The sequence below is a fragment of the Nelumbo nucifera genome, chromosome 1, assembly GCF_055504915.1.
Source record: "Nelumbo nucifera cultivar China Antique chromosome 1, China Antique-T2T, whole genome shotgun sequence".
Classification (NCBI taxonomy): domain Eukaryota; kingdom Viridiplantae; phylum Streptophyta; class Magnoliopsida; order Proteales; family Nelumbonaceae; genus Nelumbo; species Nelumbo nucifera.
Genome location: NC_142649.1, coordinates 22,108,268 through 22,131,215, shown reverse-complemented (window position 1 = coordinate 22,131,215; position 22,948 = coordinate 22,108,268). Strand labels below are relative to the sequence as shown.

Genomic DNA, 22,948 nt, shown 5'->3' with positions numbered 1-22,948 from the left:
AGTCCAAAATCCAAATATCTCGGCAGAGAGGAGCAGCAGAGAGAAAAAAAACCAAAACACTCCTGGAACAAGAGACCGAAGGGAGAAGCAGTAGTAGCAGCAGCAGCGGTGAGAGATGGTCTTCTCAGCCACTACTCCTCATTTCTTCTGCTCTCGTCCATGGCCTTTCACTCTCTCACCTCTTCAGACCAACCATTCTTCTTTGTTACATCTGAACCAATCCCCTCTCTCCACATCATTTCCGATTTCAAACTCAATCTACAGAAACAGCTGCAATTCCCACCATAATTGTAGCTTTGCACTCACTCGGTGTCGAGCCGCTAAGCAGCAGAGGGGCTCCTCCGTAAAGAAGCGACCGCAGGCGAAGAAGAGAGGTAGGCCTCCGAAGACTGTTATCGTTGACGACATCGACTTCGACGATGAGGTTGATGTTGGTGATAACGATTCCACGGGCTCTACTAGCCGGTCCCAATCCTACCAACCCTCGCCGCTACCAAAACCGCCTGCTGGGTTCGTGCTGGATCCTCATGGGAAGGTTCTCATGGCTTCTTCCAAGAGAATTGCCACTATTGTGAGTCTTCTTGTTCTTCTCCCTCTTGATATTGAGCTACTGTCTCGGAATTTTATGTTCTGAAGGTTTTTCCTTGCATTTAGCGAAAATTTATGTGCGCTTCAGTGAATTTTAAGTGGATTTGTTTTTAGGACAGACAGGCTTTGCATCAATAGCTCTGACATTATGGTAAGGATAACAACAATTTGAAGTTATCTATGAAAGGATGAAACTACCCAGAAGAAGAAGAAGAAACATAGTTTTATTTAGTTATCTTTACAAAAGTAAGGGTTTTATATCATATATAAAAAGAGATAGGGTTGCCGGCAAGTCATTTGCAAGTTTCTAAAATAATGAAAGGAATTATACCTAAATTTCCTAGGACCCCATTTACAAATTGACAACCTGCTAATAAAATGGTTATAACTTTCCTGATTCAGAAAGACTCACAAAATGTTGGTTTCATTGTACTGGTAACTAAAAACCTTTCAAAGATACCAAATTCACCCTAAACAGGTAAGTTTTTACCTATATCTGGTAGGTTTAAAATGGTGACAAAATTTTTACTAAGGTGCAAGACAACCTTGCTGATCCCACCATACAACTATTTGAACTGCCTAAAAGTTAGGAGTCTAAAACATCTAAGTACAGAGACAATACCCACTACAAGAATTAAAATTCAATGTTTGACACTTTGACCAATATCAGAAAATTTCTAAATATTATGAAATCACCACTTTAATTGGAAAACTAAGAGTACTCTGATTTATTTCAAGTAAGTGAACAAAACTAGGGCCTTAACCTGTGGCCTCCTAGAGAGGGTGATTGGGTTGGTAGGTTCCAAAACATCCTGATCCTGTGGGTCTCACATGAGGAAGCCCCAGTCGTGCAGGACTATTGCAAGACTTAGATCTAGCGACTATTGTGAGACATATATTGGTTATAACATATTGCAAACGTCTCAATTTACAATGCTTTTGTGACCTTGTGGGACATAAAAACAGAGCTTAATAGTAATGTGCATAAAACTCCTGTTTGTTTAGAAAATTATTCCACCTTGTTATGAGACACATTTGAATCAGTGGTTTCATGATAAATTTCCCTTGACTTGTCTTCTCATTGCTTGATTAAAATTGTGTTTTTACCAAATTGAGGATTGTGGAAAACCATGGATAGGTGGACTCTACAAATAATTTTCCATTAGAGTGCATTATAAGAAGGGTATTTAAAAGTTCCCAGGGGGATGACTGCATGCTGTTGTGCCCAGTTGACACGTAAGTGATTTAGTTCCTTTGTAGCTTTGTAAATTTTCTAAACTTCATTTGTAATCGATAATTGACTCCTGCAGGCCTGTCCAAATCTTGAAGAGCACGAATGTTGATGGCTGGTCAGCTGTATGTATCTTGTTTTAGCTTTAGATTTCTGTTTGCTGGTCATCGATAAGCTATAGATAGAAGCTGCTTATAGAACTGTTTGATACTGGAAATATTTCTGAATGCACTTCTTTTATCTTTAACTTCTGTGTTGACTCACCCACCCTTCTTCTCTTTTCCAGTGACCCTGGGGGGATATCTTTTCTTTGTTTGTTTGGTTAATGACTGTGATAAATCAGACTCAAGTCTTTTGACTTGTACCATTTATTGGAGTTATATAGCATGTTTATGGTATGAAAGTGAGTCTTGATGTTGATTTCAGAGCTGAAAGCTATTTTGCTTTAAATGCTTCAAGATGATGATGAATCTGATTATGCTTCTTAATGAATGATTTCATATTTCATTGTTGATTAAAAAAAAGGAATGAGTCTCTAAAAATGATGAAAAATTTCTCCACATCAATGAGTATGCAGATCAGCAGCAGTGTTCAGGTATGGACATATAAATTTAATAAATATAGTATAACCATATGATAAACTCTAGAGAAATTGAACATGGCCATTACAAGCCTACACCTTGGAATAAATGTACTTTGTGTATTGCAACAATTTCTATCATCATCATCTAAGCCTTATCCAAACTATATGGTGCCAGTTACATGAATCCTGTTTTTCCATTCTGTTTTGTTTAAAGCCATATCAATTGTTGCAACAATTTCCATGCTATCACTTAATTCACAATGCCACATTGGTGAGTTGAATATAGTTGTGCGACTTGTGGTGGATACCTACACCATTATATCTAAGTGGCTAGAAGTATGGGTAGTTCCCATTATCAATTTATAAAGCAAGGACTCTGGTCTGATGTGGATTCAAATGACCAGAGTCCAAATAGGTGAAAAAGGCTTTCCTAGGAAGCAAGTTTTACACTGAGAAGCTGAACCTTTTATCATTTCTTCCTTCAACGAAGAATAAACAAAGAAGGAAGGCATAATTATATGGAGAGTATCTCTTCTGTCTATGCAGACCAGAGAAGAGAAAGAAATAATATACCATACATGTGAATTTCCCTAGTAAGCACTATTTTCTATATGGAATACTTTGAGTGCCTTTACTTCATTGTTGACACCAATATACAATGATCTTAAGAATATCTACTGAAGTCTGTGAGTGTTAATGTCACTTATCTTATCTTAAAATTCAACTTCACCCCTTATGGCCGTGGCCTACACTAGTGACCACTACTTTGCTTTTGGGATTTAAATTTTCGGACCTTATCAAATAATACTTTTTTTTTTTACTACTTTCAAGCATGATGTGCAAAAGAAAAAAATCTTTGTAACAAACAAACAAGTATCGATTTTGTTCATCTGTTCCTAATGGATTTCAGAACTCTCCATTTCAGCTGTTTTTGTTAGTAGAGTTCAAGTTTGTCATAATCCACATTATTTACAATCTATGTACTGGGGTTTTGCAGGTCAGTGATGAAGAAGTTGAATCCATTCTTCCTACTATTGCTTATTCCCTTGCCAAGATACATATGCATCTGGTAATTAGCGGGTATGATTGCTATGGCCTATGTATTTTAAGTTATTTGTAGACAGATTTATTCCAATTCTTTCACATCAGTTGCAAAATGCAATTTTGTAATATCATAGTTACTGGAAGCTATCAATTTTGGTTTCCCCATGATTCCTAATGCAAGTATACTTCTTTGTGTCTCTGGATCAGATTTTGTTATACTGCAAGAGGAGGATTTTGCTATTCAGAAGAAAATATATTTGAATTTGGGACAGGCAAGATTTATTCTCTTTCTTATTTTGTGGTTTTTGAAACATGGAAGTTGCTTTGACAGTTTGATCTTTTCCTTTTAAAACTGGGGGAGGGGGGGGGGGGGGGCGAGGCAAAAGTTATGCATATTTGATTTTTTGTCTACTGCTATACTATTAAAATTGAATGTGTTATATTGAAAATTGTACCTTTCTTACACTGATTTTATTTAATCAACACCAAATTTAGCAGCCCTTATCCTCCTGACCTCTCTCCAGCTCCCAAAAAGCTTTCCAAGCAAAGTCTTCCCCACAGAAAAAGAAAAGACCCAGAACAGATTAGTTTTACGCCTTGTTCATTTTTCAGTAAACGGTGGCGGGTAAGTTGGTCAGCACAAGAGTTGACCAACTCACCTGCATCCATGTTTCAGTATTACTGAGTCCAACTGAAAAAGAGTGATTCCTGAGCACCTCAGTTACCTGGGTATGCATTATCCTCCACTCACTTGGGTAAATAGCTTTCCTGTCTGCGGGGAAAATTGCTAACACATGATGGGACAACATTGCCCCTTCAATAATGACAGTATGACACTTTTATGGATAAAATGGTCATTGTATAACTTAGAAAACGAAAGAAGACTAGTACATGCACTTACCCTGGTTAGTGTTTCCTAGGAACATTTTCCCGGATAAGTGCATTTACCCGGGTAAATGACTTCCCGAAAAATGAACTCGGCCTTAATGTTTGCCATTTGCTACTTTAGCTAGGGAAACTAACTAACTCATAAAAAAAAAGTCCAAAGGAAACAAGCCAATGTTAACCAGTTTTTTTATAAAGAAATCATTGCTTAGTCACCTTGGTGACAAGGATCTCCATGTTGCCTAGCCTTGCCTTAGTGCCTTAACCACTAGGCTAAGATCCCATTCAATATAAGGAAATGAATATTAGTGATAGTTTTCATACCTTGAATTTCTATAATATAACCCTTCTATTTCCCTCTCCAAATGCTCCAGCAAACAACAAAAGGAATAGAGGTCCAAAAAAGTCTTTATGGGGATGAGAGAAGCTCGGGTGGGAGAAGATCGAGGGATATGGTGCAATTTGCTGATTTTATCAATAGATTTGAACTTCAAGATTTACCCCTTCATGGCAACAGGTTTACTTGGACCAACAATCAAGACCTTCCTACTCTAGTGAGACTTGATAGGTTTCTGGTTACTTCTAACTGGGAAGATATTTTCCTGGAGTTTAAGCAGATTACCCTTCCAAGACCCGTGTTAGACCATATTCCTATTCAACTGGCTTGTGGTGGTAGAGTGAGCAAAAGTTCCTTTCAAATTAGAGAATGCTTGGTTTGAGGACGATTCTCTTGTTCCTTTGCTGAAGTCTGTTTGGGAGGATTTGTAGGTGGGGGGTACCCGTTCATTCATCTTAGCAAAGAAATTGGAGGTCATTAAAGCAAGACTAAAGATTTGGGGAGTCTATATATTGAGAAGAAGGCTCTCCTGAGTACCATAAAGGAGATTGACACATTTGAAGAATTAGGCCCTATTGCTGAGGAGCTCAGATTAAAAAGATTCCAGGCTAAGTTGAAATTTGACAAATTGGTAGTGGTAGAAGAAATTAAATGGAGGCTGATGGAGGGAGATTTGACCCGACCCCTTGGCCATGCGACACGTGGAAGCAACCGAGAGTGACCTGGCAGAAGCGCCAGCTTGGCACGGCAGCGGGCCTACAACCCGAGCTCCGAGCTAAAGAGTCCCGAGCTCCCCAAGGAGGAACCTGCAACCCGAGCACCGAGCTAAAGAGTCCCGAGCTCTCCCTTCGAGGTCCTGAGCCTTACAAGGAGCACAAAAGGCAAAGAACCCGAACTGCCCACCCAGGGGCAGTTCGGGCCACGCTTCTATCCGAACTCAAGACCACCTCGGCTCCAAGTCGCCTGATTGAACAACCGTACCTGACGCCCAGGAAGCCCGTACACGGAGGCGGCGCACCTGACTGATTAGGGGTCCGACACATGACAGCCGCCCGCCAATGGCCACCTGCCACCGCCATCTCAGACGTGGCAGAGACGGCCCTGACAAGGAACAGTGGAGGTTATGACACCCGAACTAGCAACTAGCAGTGGAGGTTATGACACCCGAACTGGCAACTGGCAACTGGCAACTGGCAGAGGTTATGACACCCGATCTGGCAGAGAAAATGACACTCGATCTGGCAAAGGAAATGACACCCGATCTGACAGAGGTAATGATACCCGAACTGGCAGAGGTATGGAAGTAAGTGTACAGGGTGATTATAAAAGACCCCCATCCCCCAAGGAAGGAGGTATGTGATTCTTGCGCTTTCTGGTCTTGAAGTTCTTCATTTCCCTTGCCTTCTCAAGAGCACTAACTTGAGCTTTGGAGTGTTCCAACCGGGTTCCTCTCCGGAAGTCTCCGTTTTCTTCCTTGTTTCAGGCACCTCCAATTCCATAAGAGGCGAGGTAACCGGTAGCTAGGATCGACCGGATTGCGCATCATCATTTGGCGCCGTCTGTGGGAAGCTTTCAAAAAGCCTCCCCTGACTTCTAACTCTCTCTCTAAAAAGAAACCTTAGCTTCCATGGCTTCCTCCAGCAGCAACAGGCACAACGCCGACTTGAATGCTGTAGGGGAACACCCTCAGCCCGCCACTGTATGCATCGGACAGTTCACCGTCCCCCTCTTGACGAACGGAATCCCTAGCCTCAATGCACCAAGCATGGTGGTGCCTGTGAATGTTCCCCTTCCCTTCCCTATCGAGACAACCTTCGCCGAACCAACTGCTGTCCCTCTGGCGACTAGCCAAAACCAGTTTGATGACTGCAGTGCATGCTGGTGATGCAAGCCCAAATGCAACAGTTCCAGCAACATCAGCTCCATCAGCAGCAAGTACTGCACCACATTTCTCAGTATCACTATCAACAGCAGTTCCCCCAACTGCCTCTGAACCAACCATAGCTTCCACCTCGGCACCCCGCTCCGAAGCCGGTCAAGCCCTCCCCTCAGGGCGGGCGTCTTCATCGAGGAGAAGCCTCCCAACTTCAGAACCCCTTCAAGAGTTAGGCCTCATCCCCGGGCAGGAGGGAAAGACTAATCACCCCCGCCTCGCAGCTTGCCGGCGGATCGGGAACCTCCTTGCCAGTCAAGTCAGCACCTCGGCACTCCAAGTTCGAGCTCCCGCTCACAGAGAACCGATTCGGCGTCCTGGCAGCGGACTACCGACACTCCGGGCCGATCGATCTCGGCAACACCGAGGCAAGTAGTGCCAATCCCAGGCCCTCTAAGCAGCAGCAAAGACGCCAGTGAAGTCGCCAAACTACCACCTACGTCCAGCCCGAGCTCCGAGGTAAGGAAGAAACAAGCTCGGACGAGGTAAAAGTTGCCCCTATTCTTTCAGTCCCTTCCCCCCTGTCATCAGAACTCCTTGCAGTCCCCATGCCCAAGGATTTCAAACTCCCTCCTCTAGACAAGTATGATGGGTCTTTTGACCCCAATGACCATGTTGATGCTTTCCAGTCCCAAATGCACCTGGCAAGGGCCAGTGAGTCTTGCATGTGTGTGGCGTTCACTACAACCTTCAGGGGAGTAGTCCGCACCTGGTACAGGAACCTGGCCCCCGGGTCGATAAGAAGCTGGACCCAGTTCGTGCAGGTCTTCACCGCGCACTTTGTTACCAGCAAGCGGTGGCCCCGCACCGAAGAGAGTCCTTAGAATAGTCCAGAGGGAAGGAGAGTCCATCCGGGGCTATATCAAGAGGTTCAATGACGCGTGTTTACAGATACCGCGCCTATACCCCGCGGTGCAGCTCGCGGCAGCCAAGAGAGGAGAGTGACACACAAGGAGTTCTAGTGGCACATGGTAGTTAACCAGCCCGCAACCGTGGCTGAATTCCTCAAGCTCGCGGACAAATTCATAAGAACAGAGGAGGAGATCAACCAAAAGACTGAAGGTGGAATCGAAAAAAGAAAGAGAGAAGGCAAGCCCTCCAACTCAGATGACAGGAGAAAGAGAGACCCAGCTCGGGGGCCGAAGCCAAGCCAGCCGTTCCGAGCTCCCTTAGCAGGTCGGGCGGACTACACGCCGTTAAACGCGAAGCGGGCCGAGATTTTAATGACGATCAAAGACACCCGAACGAGAGGAATAAAAACTTGTACTGCAGCTTCCATAGGGACCACGGTCATAGCACCGAGCATTGTAATAATCTCCGCGACGAGATAGAGGAACTTATCCGTCGCGGGTACCTACGAAATTTTGTACAACATAATAATAATAATAGTAATAAGACAGGTCGGCAAGGAGAGCGCAATAGAGACATTCTCGAGTCCAGCAGCCGGCCAGCAGAACCGCTGAAGCAGCCCCCAGAGGAAAGACCAGTTCGGGGAACAATCCACGTGATCGTCAGAGGATCAATCGTAGTAGGTTGCACCTCGGCAGCAGCTCGGGCATCAACCCGGGAGGCCGCCAGAGAAGAACAAAACCCCCCAAAGCGGCCTAGGACGGAAGACCCCATATTCTTCACCGAAGATGATGCGCGCGGGGTCCACTACCCCCACGACGACACACTTGTCATAAAGATGAAGATCGACTTCGAAGTCCGGCGGGTACTCATTGACTCTGGCAGTTCGACAGACATCCTTTTTAAAGCGGCCTTCGACAAGCTCCAGTTCCGAGAGAGTGACTTGAAGCCCGCGAACACCCCGCTGGTCGGCTTCAGCGGAGAAGAGGTCAGATCCCTGGGAAAGGTCACAGTACCTGTGGAAGTCGGCATGTGGCCTAGCACGGTAAGACTCAGTCACGATTTCTTGGTGGTCGCGACCCTCTCCCCCAACAATGCCATAGTAGGTCGGCCGATCACCCACGCTTTAAAAGCCGTGGTGTCCACTTACTATTTGGCCATGAAGTTCCCAACGGACTTCGGCATCGGGGTAGTGCGGGGCGACCAGCTCGAGTCCCGTAAGTGCTACGTTGCCGCCCTCAAGGGAAAGGCCAAGATAACCGGAGACCTCGAACTGGAGCGACTAGTGGAACAGAACGAGGAGCGAGCTGTGCCAACAGAGGAAACTGTTCCCATCCCTGTCTCGACAGGAGACCCCGCTAGATCACTTCAGGTCGGAGCGTCCCTGGAAGAATCCTTGCGATCCGAACTGGTACGCTTCTTACTCAGTAACTTAGATGTTTTTGCTTGGTCCGCGGCAGAAATGCCTGGCATAGACCCTAAGCTCATAACTCACAACTTAGCCCATTAGACAGAAGAAACGCAACTTAGCCCCAGAACGCTGGAGGGCGGTCGATGAGGAGGTCGAGAAGCTCCTCGCAACAGACTTCATAAGGGAAGTTCATTACCCGAGCTGGGTAGCCAACCCCGTTCTGGTAAAGAAGGCAAACGGCAAGTGGCGCATGTGCGCCGATTACACCGACCTGAACCGAGCTTGCCCAAAGGATTGCTTCCCCCTCCCCCGAATCGACCGCCTAGTAGACGTGACCTCGGGACACGAGATGCTAAGCTTCCTGGATGCCTACTCGGGCTACAACCAAATCAGGATGGACCCAACCGACGAGGAAAAAACCGCATTCGTAACCGAGTTCGGCCTATACTACTACAAGGTTATGCCCTTCGGACTGAAAAATGCTGGGGCAACCTTTCAAAGGCTTGTGAATAAGCTGTTTCAACCCTTACTTGGCACAAAGATAGAGTGCTATGTAGACGACATGGTCGTCAAGACACAGTTTTCGCATGAATTAATACAAGATCTGCATTCACTGCATCAATTTAACATGAAACTAAACCCAAATAAGTGTGTCTTTGGTGTCACCTCGGGTAAGTTCCTAGGGTACATCGTCAACCGGTGCGGTATTGAGGCCAACCCAGACAAAATAAAGGCCATCCTAGATATGAGACCACCTCGAAAGGTAAAAGAGATTCAGAGGTTAAATGGCAGAATAGTCGCTCTGAGTCGTTTTATGTCTAAGTTAGCAGACCGTTGCTTGCCCTTCTTCAAGGCAATAAAAGGCAAAGGGTTCGAGTGGAACCCGAACTGCCAGCTCGCATTTGAGGAGCTCAAGAAATACCTCGCCAGTATCCCGATGTTGACCCGGCCCGAAGAGGGCGATGTTTTAGAACTGTACCTCTCGGCAAGCGACGAAGTGGTCAGTTCGGTACTGATAAAGGAAGAAGATCGGGTCCAACGACCCATCTACTATGTTAGTAAAATATTGCAGGGAGAAGAAACAAGATATCCGGAGAAAGAAAAACTAGCCTATGCGCTGGTCATTGCGGCCCGCAAACTCCGTCCGTATTTCCAAGCTCATACCATCATTGTCCTCACCGACAAACCCTTGAGGCAAGTATTACTCAGGCCCGAGGTCTCTGGACGATTGACGAAGTGGGCCATCGAACTCAGCGAGTACGATCTCCAGTACAAGCCCCGAACCGCTATCAAAGCCCAAGCCTTGGCGGATTTCGTTGCAGAATGCACGTTCAACTCCGAGGTCCTTAGCTCGGTTGAGCACGAGGCTCCCAGTTCGGGTGAGCTCGATGCACCCAGGCCGGTTGAGTCCGAGCCCCGTGAGGTCGCACCCAGTTTGGTATCTCTCCTGGTTAGGCCGAGCGCGAACTGGGATGAAGAGCTCTGAATCCTTCACGTAGATGGCTCCTCAAATCAGCAGGGCAGCGGAGCCGGTGTAGTTCTTTGCGGTCCGAGTGGCACAAAACTGGAATACGCGCTACGCTTCGAGTTCGCGACATCCAACAATGAGGCAGAATACGAGGCGTTGATAGCAGGGCTAGCTTTGGCGCAAGAGGTAAAGGCAAAACACATAGTTATCTGCAGCGATTCCCAGCTCGTGGTCAACCATTACAGGGGAATACGAAGCCCGCGAGCCAACTATGATCGCCTACTTGGCAAAGGTAAAAGAGGCTCTGCTTAGCTTCCAGTCACACTTCATCAAGCAAATCCCGAGGTCAGAGAACGCTGAGGCCGATGCCCTGTCCCGGCTAGCCAGCACCAGCGACAACACCATGAGAATTGTGTACGTAGAGGACTTACCTCGGCCTAACATTCTCCGGGGGGCAGAGGAGGTCACTCTTGTCGCCCAGGCAGAACCGAGCTGGATTGATCCACTCGCGAGCTTCCTGCTACATGGAACCCCCCCCACAAAATGCAACGCCGCCAGGAGTGTAGAGCGCCAGGCAGCCAAGTACGTCATGATAGACGGACGGCTGTACCGAAGATCCTACACGCTCCCCTACCTGCGCTACTTGCGACCCCCCGAAGCCGAGCTCGTATTTCGCGACATTCATGAAGGCCTATGTGGCGGACACTTAGGGGGCATGGCCGTCACCTAGAAAGCACTACGACAGGGGTACTATTGGCCAACAATGAAAGCAGACGCCGTTGGGCTAGTCAGGAAGTGTGAGAAGTGCCAAAAGCACGCCAATATTCACCACTAGCCCGCCGCCGACCTCAAGTACCTCACTAGCCCGTGGCCCTTCGCGCAATGGGGTATCGACCTACTCGGGCCATTCCTGCTAGCAACAGGAGGAAGGAAGTTCCTAGTAGTGGCAGTAGACTACTTCACCAAGTGGGTTGAAGCTGAAACTGTCGTAACCATCACAGCTCGAAACGTTCAGAACTTCTTCTGGAAGAACATAGTGTGCCGCTTCGGGCTACCTCGGGTGCTGATCTCCGACAATGGCAAGCAGTTCGAGGACATCAAATTCCAATAGTGGTGCCAAGACATGGGGATCTGGCAAAACTTCACGTCGGTTGCGCACCCACAAGCAAACGGTTAGGCAGAAGTCACAAACAGAGCTATCCTCCGCGGACTGAAAGCCAGGCTAGACCGAGCTAAGGGGTTATGGGCAGATGAGCTGCCCAGCGTCCTATGGGCATACCGAACTACAGAAAAGACCGCCATCGGAGAGACTCCCTTCAACCTCACCTATGGCACGGAGGCAGTCATCCCAGCCGAAATCAAAATCCCCTCACTTCAGTTGGAAGCATACAACGACAATACTAATAACGATGAGCTACGCACCAACCTCGACCTACTTGACGAGGTGAGGGACCTCGCGTACATCAGGACCGCGACATACTAGCAAAAGGTAGCTCGGTACTACAACGCCAGAGTTAAGAAACGAAACTTCCGCGTCGGCGACCTGGTTCTCCGCAAGGTCATGGTACCTGAGCCCGACATTGGCAAACTCGGGCCGAATTGGGAAGGACCCTACCGAGTAAAGAGAGTACTCGGGGGAGCATACGAGCTCGAGACCCTAGAGGGTAAACAGATACCCCGGCATGGAACATCGTCAACTTAAATTTTACCTATAAATGATCAAACTAAGCAGGCCATAAGCCATTACCAGAGCCTAAGGGCTAGAATGCCGAGCTAACAAAGACTTCGGCACTCTAAGGTCCAGAATGCCGAGCTAACAAGGACCTTGGCACCATAAGGGCCAGAATACCGAGGTGCATAGCCCAGGGCCCAATTCAGCCTGTTAACTAACCTGGGCGGAGAACAGATCGGGCACATAGCCTTACTATGTTAACTCGCCTCGGTGCCTAAGTCTAGCAGTTCGACGACATAGTCAGCTCGGCGAAAAAAGAAAATAACTGCCCAACACTTTGCCAAAAAAGGGGAAGTATTCATTGCAAAATGAACTTGTTTACACTTCATCTAAAAAAAAAAACAAAAAAACAAAAACACAAACGAGCTCACAAGCCTAGAGGTACATCTTCCTTGCCTTCAGAAGGGACTTCGATAATACCCGAAGGTCCTGCTTTGTCTTCGGAATCCGCGTCATCATCAGCTGCGGCAGCCATCTCCTAAGTGATGCGCGAAGTGGTTATGGCACTAATATCGAGCTCGGGGTACGTGTTCCTTATCATCCATCGGCTCAACTTGAAACCCCTTTTGTACGAGCCCACCATCATATCATCAAAGCGCTGCAAAGCGATGTAATCCTTGACGGCTTTCACCTTCGCCTCCTCGACGGCCTGAGAGAAGATCTGAGTCTTCTCCCTGATATCTTCTTGAAGGTACTCGACCTGATGCTCCAGATCCAACTTCAGGTCCGCCATGTGTCTCACCACCATTCCTAAGGCCTCTTTGTCCCTCCGAGACCTCGATAGCTCGGCCCGCGCAGCACGGGAAGCCGCTTCGGCAGCTTGTGCTCGCTTCAAGCCCCTCTCCGCCTGGATTGCCAAAGCGTGGATAGAGGAGTTCACTTGCCAGAACGAGGACAAATCAGCTCGGTAAAAAAAAAAAAAGAAGAGAAACACTACTTCAACTTACCACCATGGCGTGAGAGGTAGCCCGAGTGCCTATGAGATTTGTAGGAAGATTGGCCTACGCCGCGACCTCCTCGGGGCAAATTGCCTTCTTGCTTTTTCAGAGAGTGTAGCTCGACATCAGCAAGCTCCCAACCTCGTCGTGACTTCCCGAGCCTGAAGGCACAGCCCGGGTATAGGCAGTGTCGGCATAGGGAGCCCCTGCCGCCTCCTGAACTGGAGGGAGCACCTCGGGCTCCCTCAGGAGGCTCCATTCTCAGTACCTCGGGCTCCGCAATCTGGGAAGGATCGGCGCGGACCCGCTTAGCAGCTCGCTTCCTCCTTTTCATGCCATTGAACAGACTCGCACCTCGAGTCTTCTCTGCCTTCATAACACCTGCAAAAAGGAGCTCGGCGTCAAAAGACGAGAATAAAAACAAAAGCAAAAGTATCTTTATCTGAGCAAGAAACCTACCCGAACTCAGACCGGCCTAAATAAGCTTGTCCTCCATCAGGTAGACTTTGCATCCGGGTCTAGTCTTGGAGGCCCTTCACCGTATCTTCGTCTAAAGCAACACCGGGGTCAGGGACGGCCAACCCCCACTCAGTAGGAAACGGCCACCCCGTAGCACTTCGAACCACGAAGTAGTCCCGCTTTCATGCCGGGACCTTATTGGGAAGATTGTGTAAGAGCTTGAAGCTCGGACGAGGCGACAAGTAGTACGCCCTCCTACGTCCGGGCAGGGGACTTGCTTGTTTCTTAAGCATGAGAATAGCAGAAAAAACTTCTAAGTCCAAGGGAAGGTAGTGTTCGCAGCAAAGGGAGATGGTCCCGACAAGGTTACAGATGGAGTTCGGGTGAAGCTGACCTACAGTGACTCTGAAGTGGTTCATGACCTCGACGATAAGGGGATGGAAGGGAAGGTGCAGCCCGGCAACAAGCTGCTCCCGGAATATCACGATCTCGTCTGGACCGTGCTCCCAAGGAAAATCGCCCGAGGGTAAAATATAAGTATATTCCCCGGGCAGGTTGTACTGAGCGATAAGGGACCAAAGCCTCTCGGGCGTCATAGTGGAAGGCCCGAACTTATCTGGCACCCGACCTTGACGGGAAGTGGATGCCAAGCTACCCGAAGTGACTCGACCTATGGGCTCGAACTCAAGCTCTTCCTCAAGCTCTACCTCGGGCCCCGCCTCGGACTCACTAAAGCTGTCAGGGGCAGCAACTCGGTTCGTAGAACCAGCATCTGACCCCCCCAGAGGACTATCTGAACTACTCGAGCTAGACATCGAAACAAAGAGAAGGCTGAGGACTCACCAGGAAAAGCTACCGGACTACGAAAAAGTGACGTGAGCTGACAGTCTTGGATGCGAGCTCAAGAAACGAATGCTGAAGGATGACGAAGGAAAGTGACCAGGGGCCCCCCACTATTTATAGCCACTGTACTCGCGCATCAACGGCCAAGATCGAAACCATCCAACGGCTCCCCGCGAAACCGGTTGCGCATCCCCCGAGGAAAAGTCAGTTTGGCGCGCATTTTTGACGTTGAAAAATTTGAAATCGTTTACGCGCATGAACTACATGCAGCCCGGGATTGACCCCTGGTCGAACCAAGCCGACCCCAGTTAAGCCAAGAACACAAGCAGGTCAGACCAGAGAAGTTCCAAACCAAGGCCAAAGTGTTCCGAGGCAAATCCACCCGTCATCCCGTGAACTCCCCACGCCAGGTCAGGACCCCGAGCATGGGGAGTGGGGGGCAATTGATGGAGGGAGATTTGACCTGACCCCTTGGCCATGCGACACGTGGAAGCAACCGAGAGTGACCTGGCAGAAGCGCCAGCTCGGCACGACAGCGGGCCTACAACCCGAGCTCCGAGCTAAAGAGTCCCGAGCTCCCCAAGGAGGAACCTGCAATCCGAGCACCGAGATAAAGAGTCTCGAGCTCCCCAAGGAGGAACCCGAGCTCTCCCTTCGAGGTCCTGAGCCTTACAAGGAGAACAAAAGGCAAAGAACCCAAACTGCCCACCCAAGGGCAGTTCGGGCCACGCTTCTATCCGAACTCAAGACCGCCTCGCACACCACCTCGGCTCCAAGTCGCCTAACTGAACAACCGTACCTGATGCCTGTTAGACAGTTTTGTATGCCCTTAGCTTCAATCAGAATGCTGTATTTTATGAGTTTATTGTAAATGAATAAAAGTGCATATTTGGTTCATGTTCCCTTGGTATGTTTCTGTGTAATACCCTTAAACTGGACACTTAATGAGACTCGTGTTAGTTTAGTTGTTCACAGCCAGTGGGTCGGTCTGGGGAGACCTATCCTGACAAGGCTGACACTGTGGTGCCACCAAGTCGGTTGGGGTGGCCTGTCTCAACTGCCAGGGTGAGACCCTAGGCACATATAGTGTAGGATTAATTGAATCTATGAACTGGACCAGATTTCCAGTATTGCCCTGGACCTTAGAGATTGATGGGCAAAACTGGAAAGTTACACCCGACCCCTAGACTCGATTATGATATTGCACTAGGTGTCGGATTGGGCTGTCTTTGATGTACCAATCAGTGAGATCCTTAGCGGGGGTCAAAACCTGGGTATGTTGGGACAGTCCGAGAATTCATCTGAGTGAGTGATCATAGTGACAGGATCAGCCCCTTTGTCGGACAAAGGTAATGATTGGGGATGCACTCTCACTGATGGAAACCAAGACTGCCGGCAGCCGATTTCAATCGTTGAGATTTGTTTTGCAAAGTATATTTTATATGAGATATAAAAGTATATATATTATGGTTTCTCAAATGTTTGCAAGAAGGTTTTAATTCCCGGGATCCATATAAGTAGAGAGTGCAACACTGTTCCTTGCAGCCGAGGGAGAGGTCCTCTCTTGTCAGGCAATGTATGATCATTATGGGCTGAGAGGTTAAGTGTAAGACCATTGAGGATAATACCTGATGGGCTAATCTTGCATCTGCCCACAGTCCCTAGGTGTTACAAGGTGGCTTGGCCCAGGGACCACTTAAGATAAGTGTTGGGCCCATAGAGCCCATTTGATGGGTTTTTAGGGGGTGCACTGTCCTTAACAGTGCATTCGGCCAGGCCTTGTAATAAAGGCTGGGCCGAACCCATGTGGCTGATGTGTAGATCAATGCTTGGGTCCCACGCCATACAAGGAATCCCAACTGGGCAGCAGTTAGGAAGGTTAAGTGAGTACATAAGCTTAATGGGCCTAAAGCCCATTTTGAACAGGGCTATTTATTTAGTTAATAATGGGGCGAATTCTGAGATGGATTAGCAGATAGGATAGGGTCTTGACCCTATCCACTCAGAGAGTCCAGATCTGAATGTGATTCAGATTTAGAAACCTCCTAATGAGATTAGGAGAAAGCTAATCTATTCTGCAGATAAGATAAGAGTTTATCCTTATCACCTGAAGAGAAGGTTGATCCAAATATGATTTGGATAAGCAGCTTTTAATGAGATTAGGAGTTGATCTTTCTAGGTTAACAAAAGAAGAAGGGGGCGACAGCCTTTAGAAACAACACATCAGATTTTCTTCAGTGCTGAAATCAAGAAGAGAGAATTCTGCACCCTGCGAATACTCTCTTGCCGCCTCCCTGTTCTTGTCGCCCTGTTTGCCAGTTCGATCTCCAGTTGTGGGAGAAGTCAAGATTGGATCTTGACATCAGTTCTTTGAGAAAGGATTGAAAGGAAGCTGTGCTCATGTACCATCCTGCTGATTCTTGCGAAGGACAGAGTTCTTGGAGAAGAACATTGTTGATTCTGCTCCATCCTGCACTGTGCCATCTTCAGTGGGAGCAGTCTTTGGATCCTTCCTTGGGCGTGAACACCTACGTTGGGAGATACTATTTCTCCGGATCAGGTACAATCCTCTCCTACTCCTTTTGGTTCAGATCTGGTTCAGTTTATGGTTCAAGAATGATCATTGAAAATATGATTTTCTAAATAGGGAATGCGATTCCCAGTTGAAGGGAGAGAAAAATTTTTGAAATTCGCCCCTTATTCCGCAATCTTTGGGCGTCCATGGGATGGACCTCTCATCCTTTCAATGCCTAGGAAGCCCGTATATGGAGGCGGCGCACCCGACTGATTAGGGGTCCGACACATGACAGCCGCCTGCCAACGGCCACCTGCCACCGCCATCTCAGACGTGGCAGAGACGGCCCTAACAAGGAACAGTGGAGGTTATGACACCCGAACTGGCAACTGGCAGTGGAGGTTATGACACCCAAACTGGCAACTGCTCAAAGTCAAACGTTTTGACAGCTGAATCAAAACGGATGTTCCAACTCCTTGAAGCTTGTTCTAACTCCAACTTGTCCGCACTTGTTCTTTTAACGTGTGTAGGACAACCCCAAATCTTCAAGTGTTTTACACTTGGCTTCCTTTCGGTCCATAGTTCATATGGAGTTTTCGGAACCGATTTGGTTGGAACCCGATTCAGCACGTAGATAGCAGTCTCTAATGCGTATCCCCAAAAGGATGTGGGTAATTCTGACCGTACGAGAAGTGACCGGACCATGTCCAACAAGGTCCTATTCCTCTCTGAAACACCGTTGAGTTGAGGTGTAGCAAGAGGAGCTAGTTGTGACACTATCCCGCTGACCTTTAAGTAGTCCCTGAATTCGTCAGAGAGATACTCGCCACCTCGATCCGATTGAAGGGCCTTAATTTTTCTCCCTAACTGTTTCTCGACTTCCTGTCTTAACTCTTTGAACTTTTCAAAGGATTCAGACTTGTGTCTCATTAGGTACACGTAACCATATAGTGAGAAATCATCTGTAAAGGTGATGAAATACACGTGTTGATTTCGTGTCCTAACACTTAGGGGACCCCATACATCAGTATGTATTAGGTCAAGTGTGCCTGAAGATCTTTCAGGCTTACCGTCAAATGGCCGCTTAGTCATCTTACCTTGTAGGCAAGGCTCACAAGTGGGAAGATTTTCTACGGTTAGAAAATCCAAAGGACCATCCTTTACCAGCCTTGTGATTCGGTCCACACCGATATGGCCAAGTCGGTAATGCCAGAGGCACGTGGGATTTACTGTATCACGATTTCTTTTCTTGGGATTTTCGACCGACGTAGTTTCGGTTAAGTTAGTTTTAAGAGAAGGATGTAGAACATAGAGAACGTTCTCCAGTTTCCCGCATGCGATGAATTTGTTATTCCGTTTAACAGTAATCATATTACTAAAATAATTAGTATATCCATCAGCACACAATTTAGAAACAGAAATTAAATTTCTTCTCAAGTTTTGTACATAAAGACAATCTTTAAGTACAAGCCCTCATTCTCTAAAGACTAATTCTACGGTTCCTATTGCCGCAGCTACAACACTTGCAGTTGTTCTCAAGAATAGTCACTTCGCCTTCACTCAATCTTCTGCTAACTTTGAACCCCTGCAGTGAGTTACACGCATGAGTTGAAGCCCCAGAGTCAACACACCAGGACACAAAAGTAACTAACATATTAGTTTCTATGACACAAGTTTCGACATTACATTTTTTAGATTCTAGGTAGGCAGGACAGTTCCTCTTCCAGTGGCCGGTCTGCTTGCAGAAGTGACAGACATCAGATGCCTTGTTCTTCTTTTGCTTCTTGGGCTTGGCAGATTTCTTCTAGGGCTTCTTTGCCTTTCTCTTTTTCTTGCCCGATTTGTTAGCTTCAGCAAGCATAACCACAGGCTCATCCTTCTTTAGTAGATCCTCAGCCCTCTGCAACATATTGCTGAGTTCCTGGACGCTGACATTCAGCTTGTTCATGTTGTAGTTCATTGTGAACGCATTGAAGGAAGAGGGCAAAGAATTCAGGATGGCATCCACTTGCGTGCCAAGATCTAGCCCGGATCCAAGAGCTTAGAGTTCGTTAATGTAGCCCATCATCCGAAGACAATGGTCATGAACTTTCTGCCCTTTGGACATCTGCGCGGTCATGAACAGTTTCAAGACCTTCTGTCGAGTAGAACGGTTCTGCTCTTCATACATCGTCTTTAGATTGTCCAATATGTCCTTGGCTAGTTCGATCTGATCGAATTGCCTCTGTATTGAGTTGTCTAGTGAGGCAATGACAAAGCAACGGGCTAGGGAGTTCTTATCCTCCCAATCTTGGTAGTCCCTCCTGCAAGCCTCAGAAGCCCTATCTCCCGGACGCTCCGGGGTAGGATTTTTCACTACCTTATCTAACTTTTCAGAAGTTAGGACCAGCATAAGATTTTTGTACCATTCGGCATAGTTTGGGCCCTTAAGCTTGTTATCGTCTAGAAGCTTTGCGAATTGACCGTTTGCCATTTTCTGATAAAACAACAAAGACGTTAGTCCACAACCTTAGTTTGATTCATGTTACCTACATAGATATGGTTTTTAATCTATGTTCCATTCCCATTTGTTCATCTCTGAGATTTCCCTCCTTTCTCAGTGACGGAGACGACGAAATGTCATTGGAAATGTGGGAAATCACATGGGGTGCGTGAAGCCAACTGTTTCTGCTGCATAACCCCACCACCTTTTTGTGACGGATCATATCCACTCATCGAATGAGTTTCCCTTTGGCCTCTGTCAGACAAGGTTCAGAGCTATTTTCAGGTAACCTTTCTGTCTAGCGAGTGCTTACCCATCATATTTAGGTTACGCCAAGGTACCGTGAGAGTGTTCCCATTTTCTGGTGAAGCCCCTCCCACATCGATCTATGACGCCCCTATCATCTTATGAAACACTCCGACAGATCCAACAGCAAATGGATAGCCCAATTTTATGGTGCGTTTCCTCATTACTGAAGGACCCATCATTGTGCTAATGACGAAAGGCCTTTAGAGAGTCCATCATATGGATCTCCCTATCACATGCACTCATATTTGCTGGAGGGAACAAAATTATGCCCTAGTTCTAATTTAGGTCAAACCAGAGTGTCTCCCACTGACTTTTATAAAGTCAGATTTCTGGTGGGCCTTTATCGGCTAGGGTTTTCGTATGCATCTCTTTTCAGGGTTGTGGGGCCCACCAAGTAAAGAGGGGTCATCCAATGACCTCAAGGGACACCATGGCAATGATGTGCATTCAGCCATGGTGTGCGCAAGAGCCACTAACGAGTCATCATGGGCCAAGTGCTTATGGCCCATGGTCGCAGCACATCAAACATTCAATCATCATATGAAAAGGAAGAATTGATCCTCAATTAACTGCTGTAAAGCCCATTGAACAACCCATTTAAAAACATAACATTAACAATTAATGTCTACTAGGTGTATGGGCTGAATTGCATATAGCAATTCGGTCTATACAACTTTTCTCACAAGAGTGGGCTTTTGCAGTTTTAACCTTTCAAAACTAGGCTTTACAGGTGGGCCGAATTAATCCCTGTAATTGAACATCAGATTTGGAACTTCAAGAGGGAGAAAATTGGACTGAAAAGCAGTCCTTTTCGAACCCTAGATTCGGTCCAAACAGTTTTGGTCCAATCTAGTCCGAAAATGTCCGAAACTGATTTTCAATCAAGGGTTAATTCATGAAAGATCTGAAATTAATAATTTCGATTTTAAACAAACACAAATCAAATATGGACTGTTCGCACCACCTGCAAAACAGAGGTTAATCACTAGGGTTGCAGTTTCCCAAACTACAAATCGCAGAAAGCGATTTCTCCATCTGCAAATCTCCAGCGCCGCCTTCTTCTTCCTTCTTTAATCAAGAAAAAAAAACAGAAATCCTATTTCTATTAATTAATTACATTCTTGATCAAATCCTATACATTCAGTCTAGAAAATAAAAAAAATTATTTATAGACCGAATTGAATAAAAAGGATAAAAGGAAAAAGGGTGCGTAGACCATCTGCGCCAAATCTGCACTGCGATCTCCAAGTTCGAACAGTCCATTAAATAAAAAAAAATAAAGAACAGTTCTAAATAAATTTTGAATTTAACAAAATTAATTTCAGATCAATCGCCCTTATCAAGAAACAATTTCTTGAAAAAAAATAAAACAATCTGCGCAAATCTTGGCAGAACATCTTCTGTCCATCTGCGCAGGTTCAGATATGATTTTCTTTTGGTTCAAGATTCGAACCTGTGGCTCTGATACCACTGAAAGAATGGTAGGATCCATCTAATGGACGCCATGAAGGTTGCGGAATGGGTGGGCGAATTTCAAAAATTTTCCTACCTTCTTCCAACTGGGAATCATATTCCCTAAATTCAGAATACAATATTCAAGGATCCTACTTTAACCATAATCGAACCAGATCTAAACCAAAAAGGAAAGGGAGGAATTATACCTGATCCAGAGAAGCAATATCTCCCAAAGTTGGTGTTCACGCCCAAAGAGGACACCAAGATCCGCTCCTGCTGAAGATGACACAGCTGTATGTGGAATGGAACCAGCAGAGTGCGTCCTACACACTGGATCCTTCGCAAGAATCCTCTGGAAACTCTGAGCAGCAAATCTTTTTCAGTGTTTTCTGCAAGGCTGATGTCAAGAAACAGTTTCTTGATTTCTTTCTTCTTCAAAGATTGAATCTTATAAGAAAGGATGGCGGCGGTTGGAGGAGAACTCCTGGGACGAAGATGGCTGAATAGCTTCTCTTTTCTCTGGAGTCTGTATGAGATTCAATCTCAATTCGCAGGATGCTCTCTTGCTTTTACAAAACCCTTAGGTTCGAAATCTGATATTGATTTCTCTCTTAGAGTTTTTCCTCCTTTTCTTCTTGATTAAGAAACCTCCTAATTAGGAGTTATCCCAATCCAAATCAATATTTGGATAGGGGATGATCTTAATCCTATCTGCAGATTAAGTTAGCTTACTGCTGATCTTATCAGGAGGTTACCAGATTCAAATCTGATTTGAATTTGGTCTCCTAGAGTGGATAAGGTTAAAAGGCCCTATCCTTTTCTAACTTTAATCCCAAATACGCCCCATAGATGGGTGATCATATCAGCCCTGCTCGAAATGGGCTTTTGGCCCATTTAAGTATTCAGTGCTTAACTAGTTTCCAATCTGCTGCCCAGTTGGGCTTCTTTGTATGGCGTGGGACTCAAGCATTGATCTACACACCAGCCACATGGGTTCGACCCAACCTTTATTACAAGGCCCAACCGAATTCACTGAAAAAGCTCAGTAAACCCCTGAGCCCATCACATGGACCCTATGGGCCCAACACTTACATTAAGTGGTCCCTCGGCCAAGCCATCTTATAAAAATCCAAGGACTGTGGGCACGTGCAAGATTAGCCCATCAGGTACTATCCTAAATGGTCTTACACTTAACCTCTCAGCCCTTAATGATCAAGCATTGCCCGACAAGAGAGGACCTCTCCCTCGGCTGCAAGGAACAGTGCTGCACTCTCCACTCACATGGATCCCGGGAATTAAAACCGTTTGCAAACATTTTGAAACCGTACAAATATATATATATATATATTAATTTTGCAAAACAAAATTCCAACGATTGAAATCAACTATCGGCAGTTTGATTTCTATCAGAGAGAGTGCATTCCCGATCATTACCTTTGTCCGACAAAGGGGCTGATCCTGTCACTATGATCACCCACTCAGATGAATTCTCAGACTGTCCCAACATACCCAGGTTTTGATCCCCGCTAAGGATCTCACTGATTGGCATATCAAAGACAGTCCGATCCGACACCTAGTGAAGTGTCACAATCGAGTCTAGGGGTCAGGTGTAACTTTCCAGTTTTGCCCATCTGTCTCCAAGGTCCAGGGCAATACTGGAAATCTGGTCCGGTTCAAGGATTCGAGTAATCCCATACTGCATGTGCCTTGGGTCTTACCCTGGTGGCCGAGACAGGCCATCCCAACACTTGTGGCACACCAGTATCAGCCTTGGTAGGATAAATCTCCCCAGACTTATTCAATGGTTGTGAACATTTAAAACTAACACGAGTCTCTAGAAGTGTCCAGTTTTAGGGTCTTACACAGAATTATACCAAACAACATGA

General features: G+C 46.5%; 1 protein-coding gene across 1 annotated transcript in view; it reads left to right on the top strand.

Moving 5' to 3' along the window:
* LOC104605801 (BTB/POZ domain protein TNFAIP protein) overlaps positions 1-22,948 on the top strand; it is a 30,232-nt gene continuing 7,284 nt past the window's right edge. Inside the window, exons 1-5 of the mRNA XM_010270699.3 lie at positions 1-571; positions 1,727-1,824; positions 1,899-1,944; positions 3,400-3,482; positions 3,654-3,718. Of these exons, the coding sequence (XP_010269001.1) occupies positions 116-571; positions 1,727-1,824; positions 1,899-1,944; positions 3,400-3,482; positions 3,654-3,718 (748 nt within the window). The 5' untranslated portion in view covers positions 1-115. The remainder of the gene's footprint in view (positions 572-1,726; positions 1,825-1,898; positions 1,945-3,399; positions 3,483-3,653; positions 3,719-22,948) is intronic.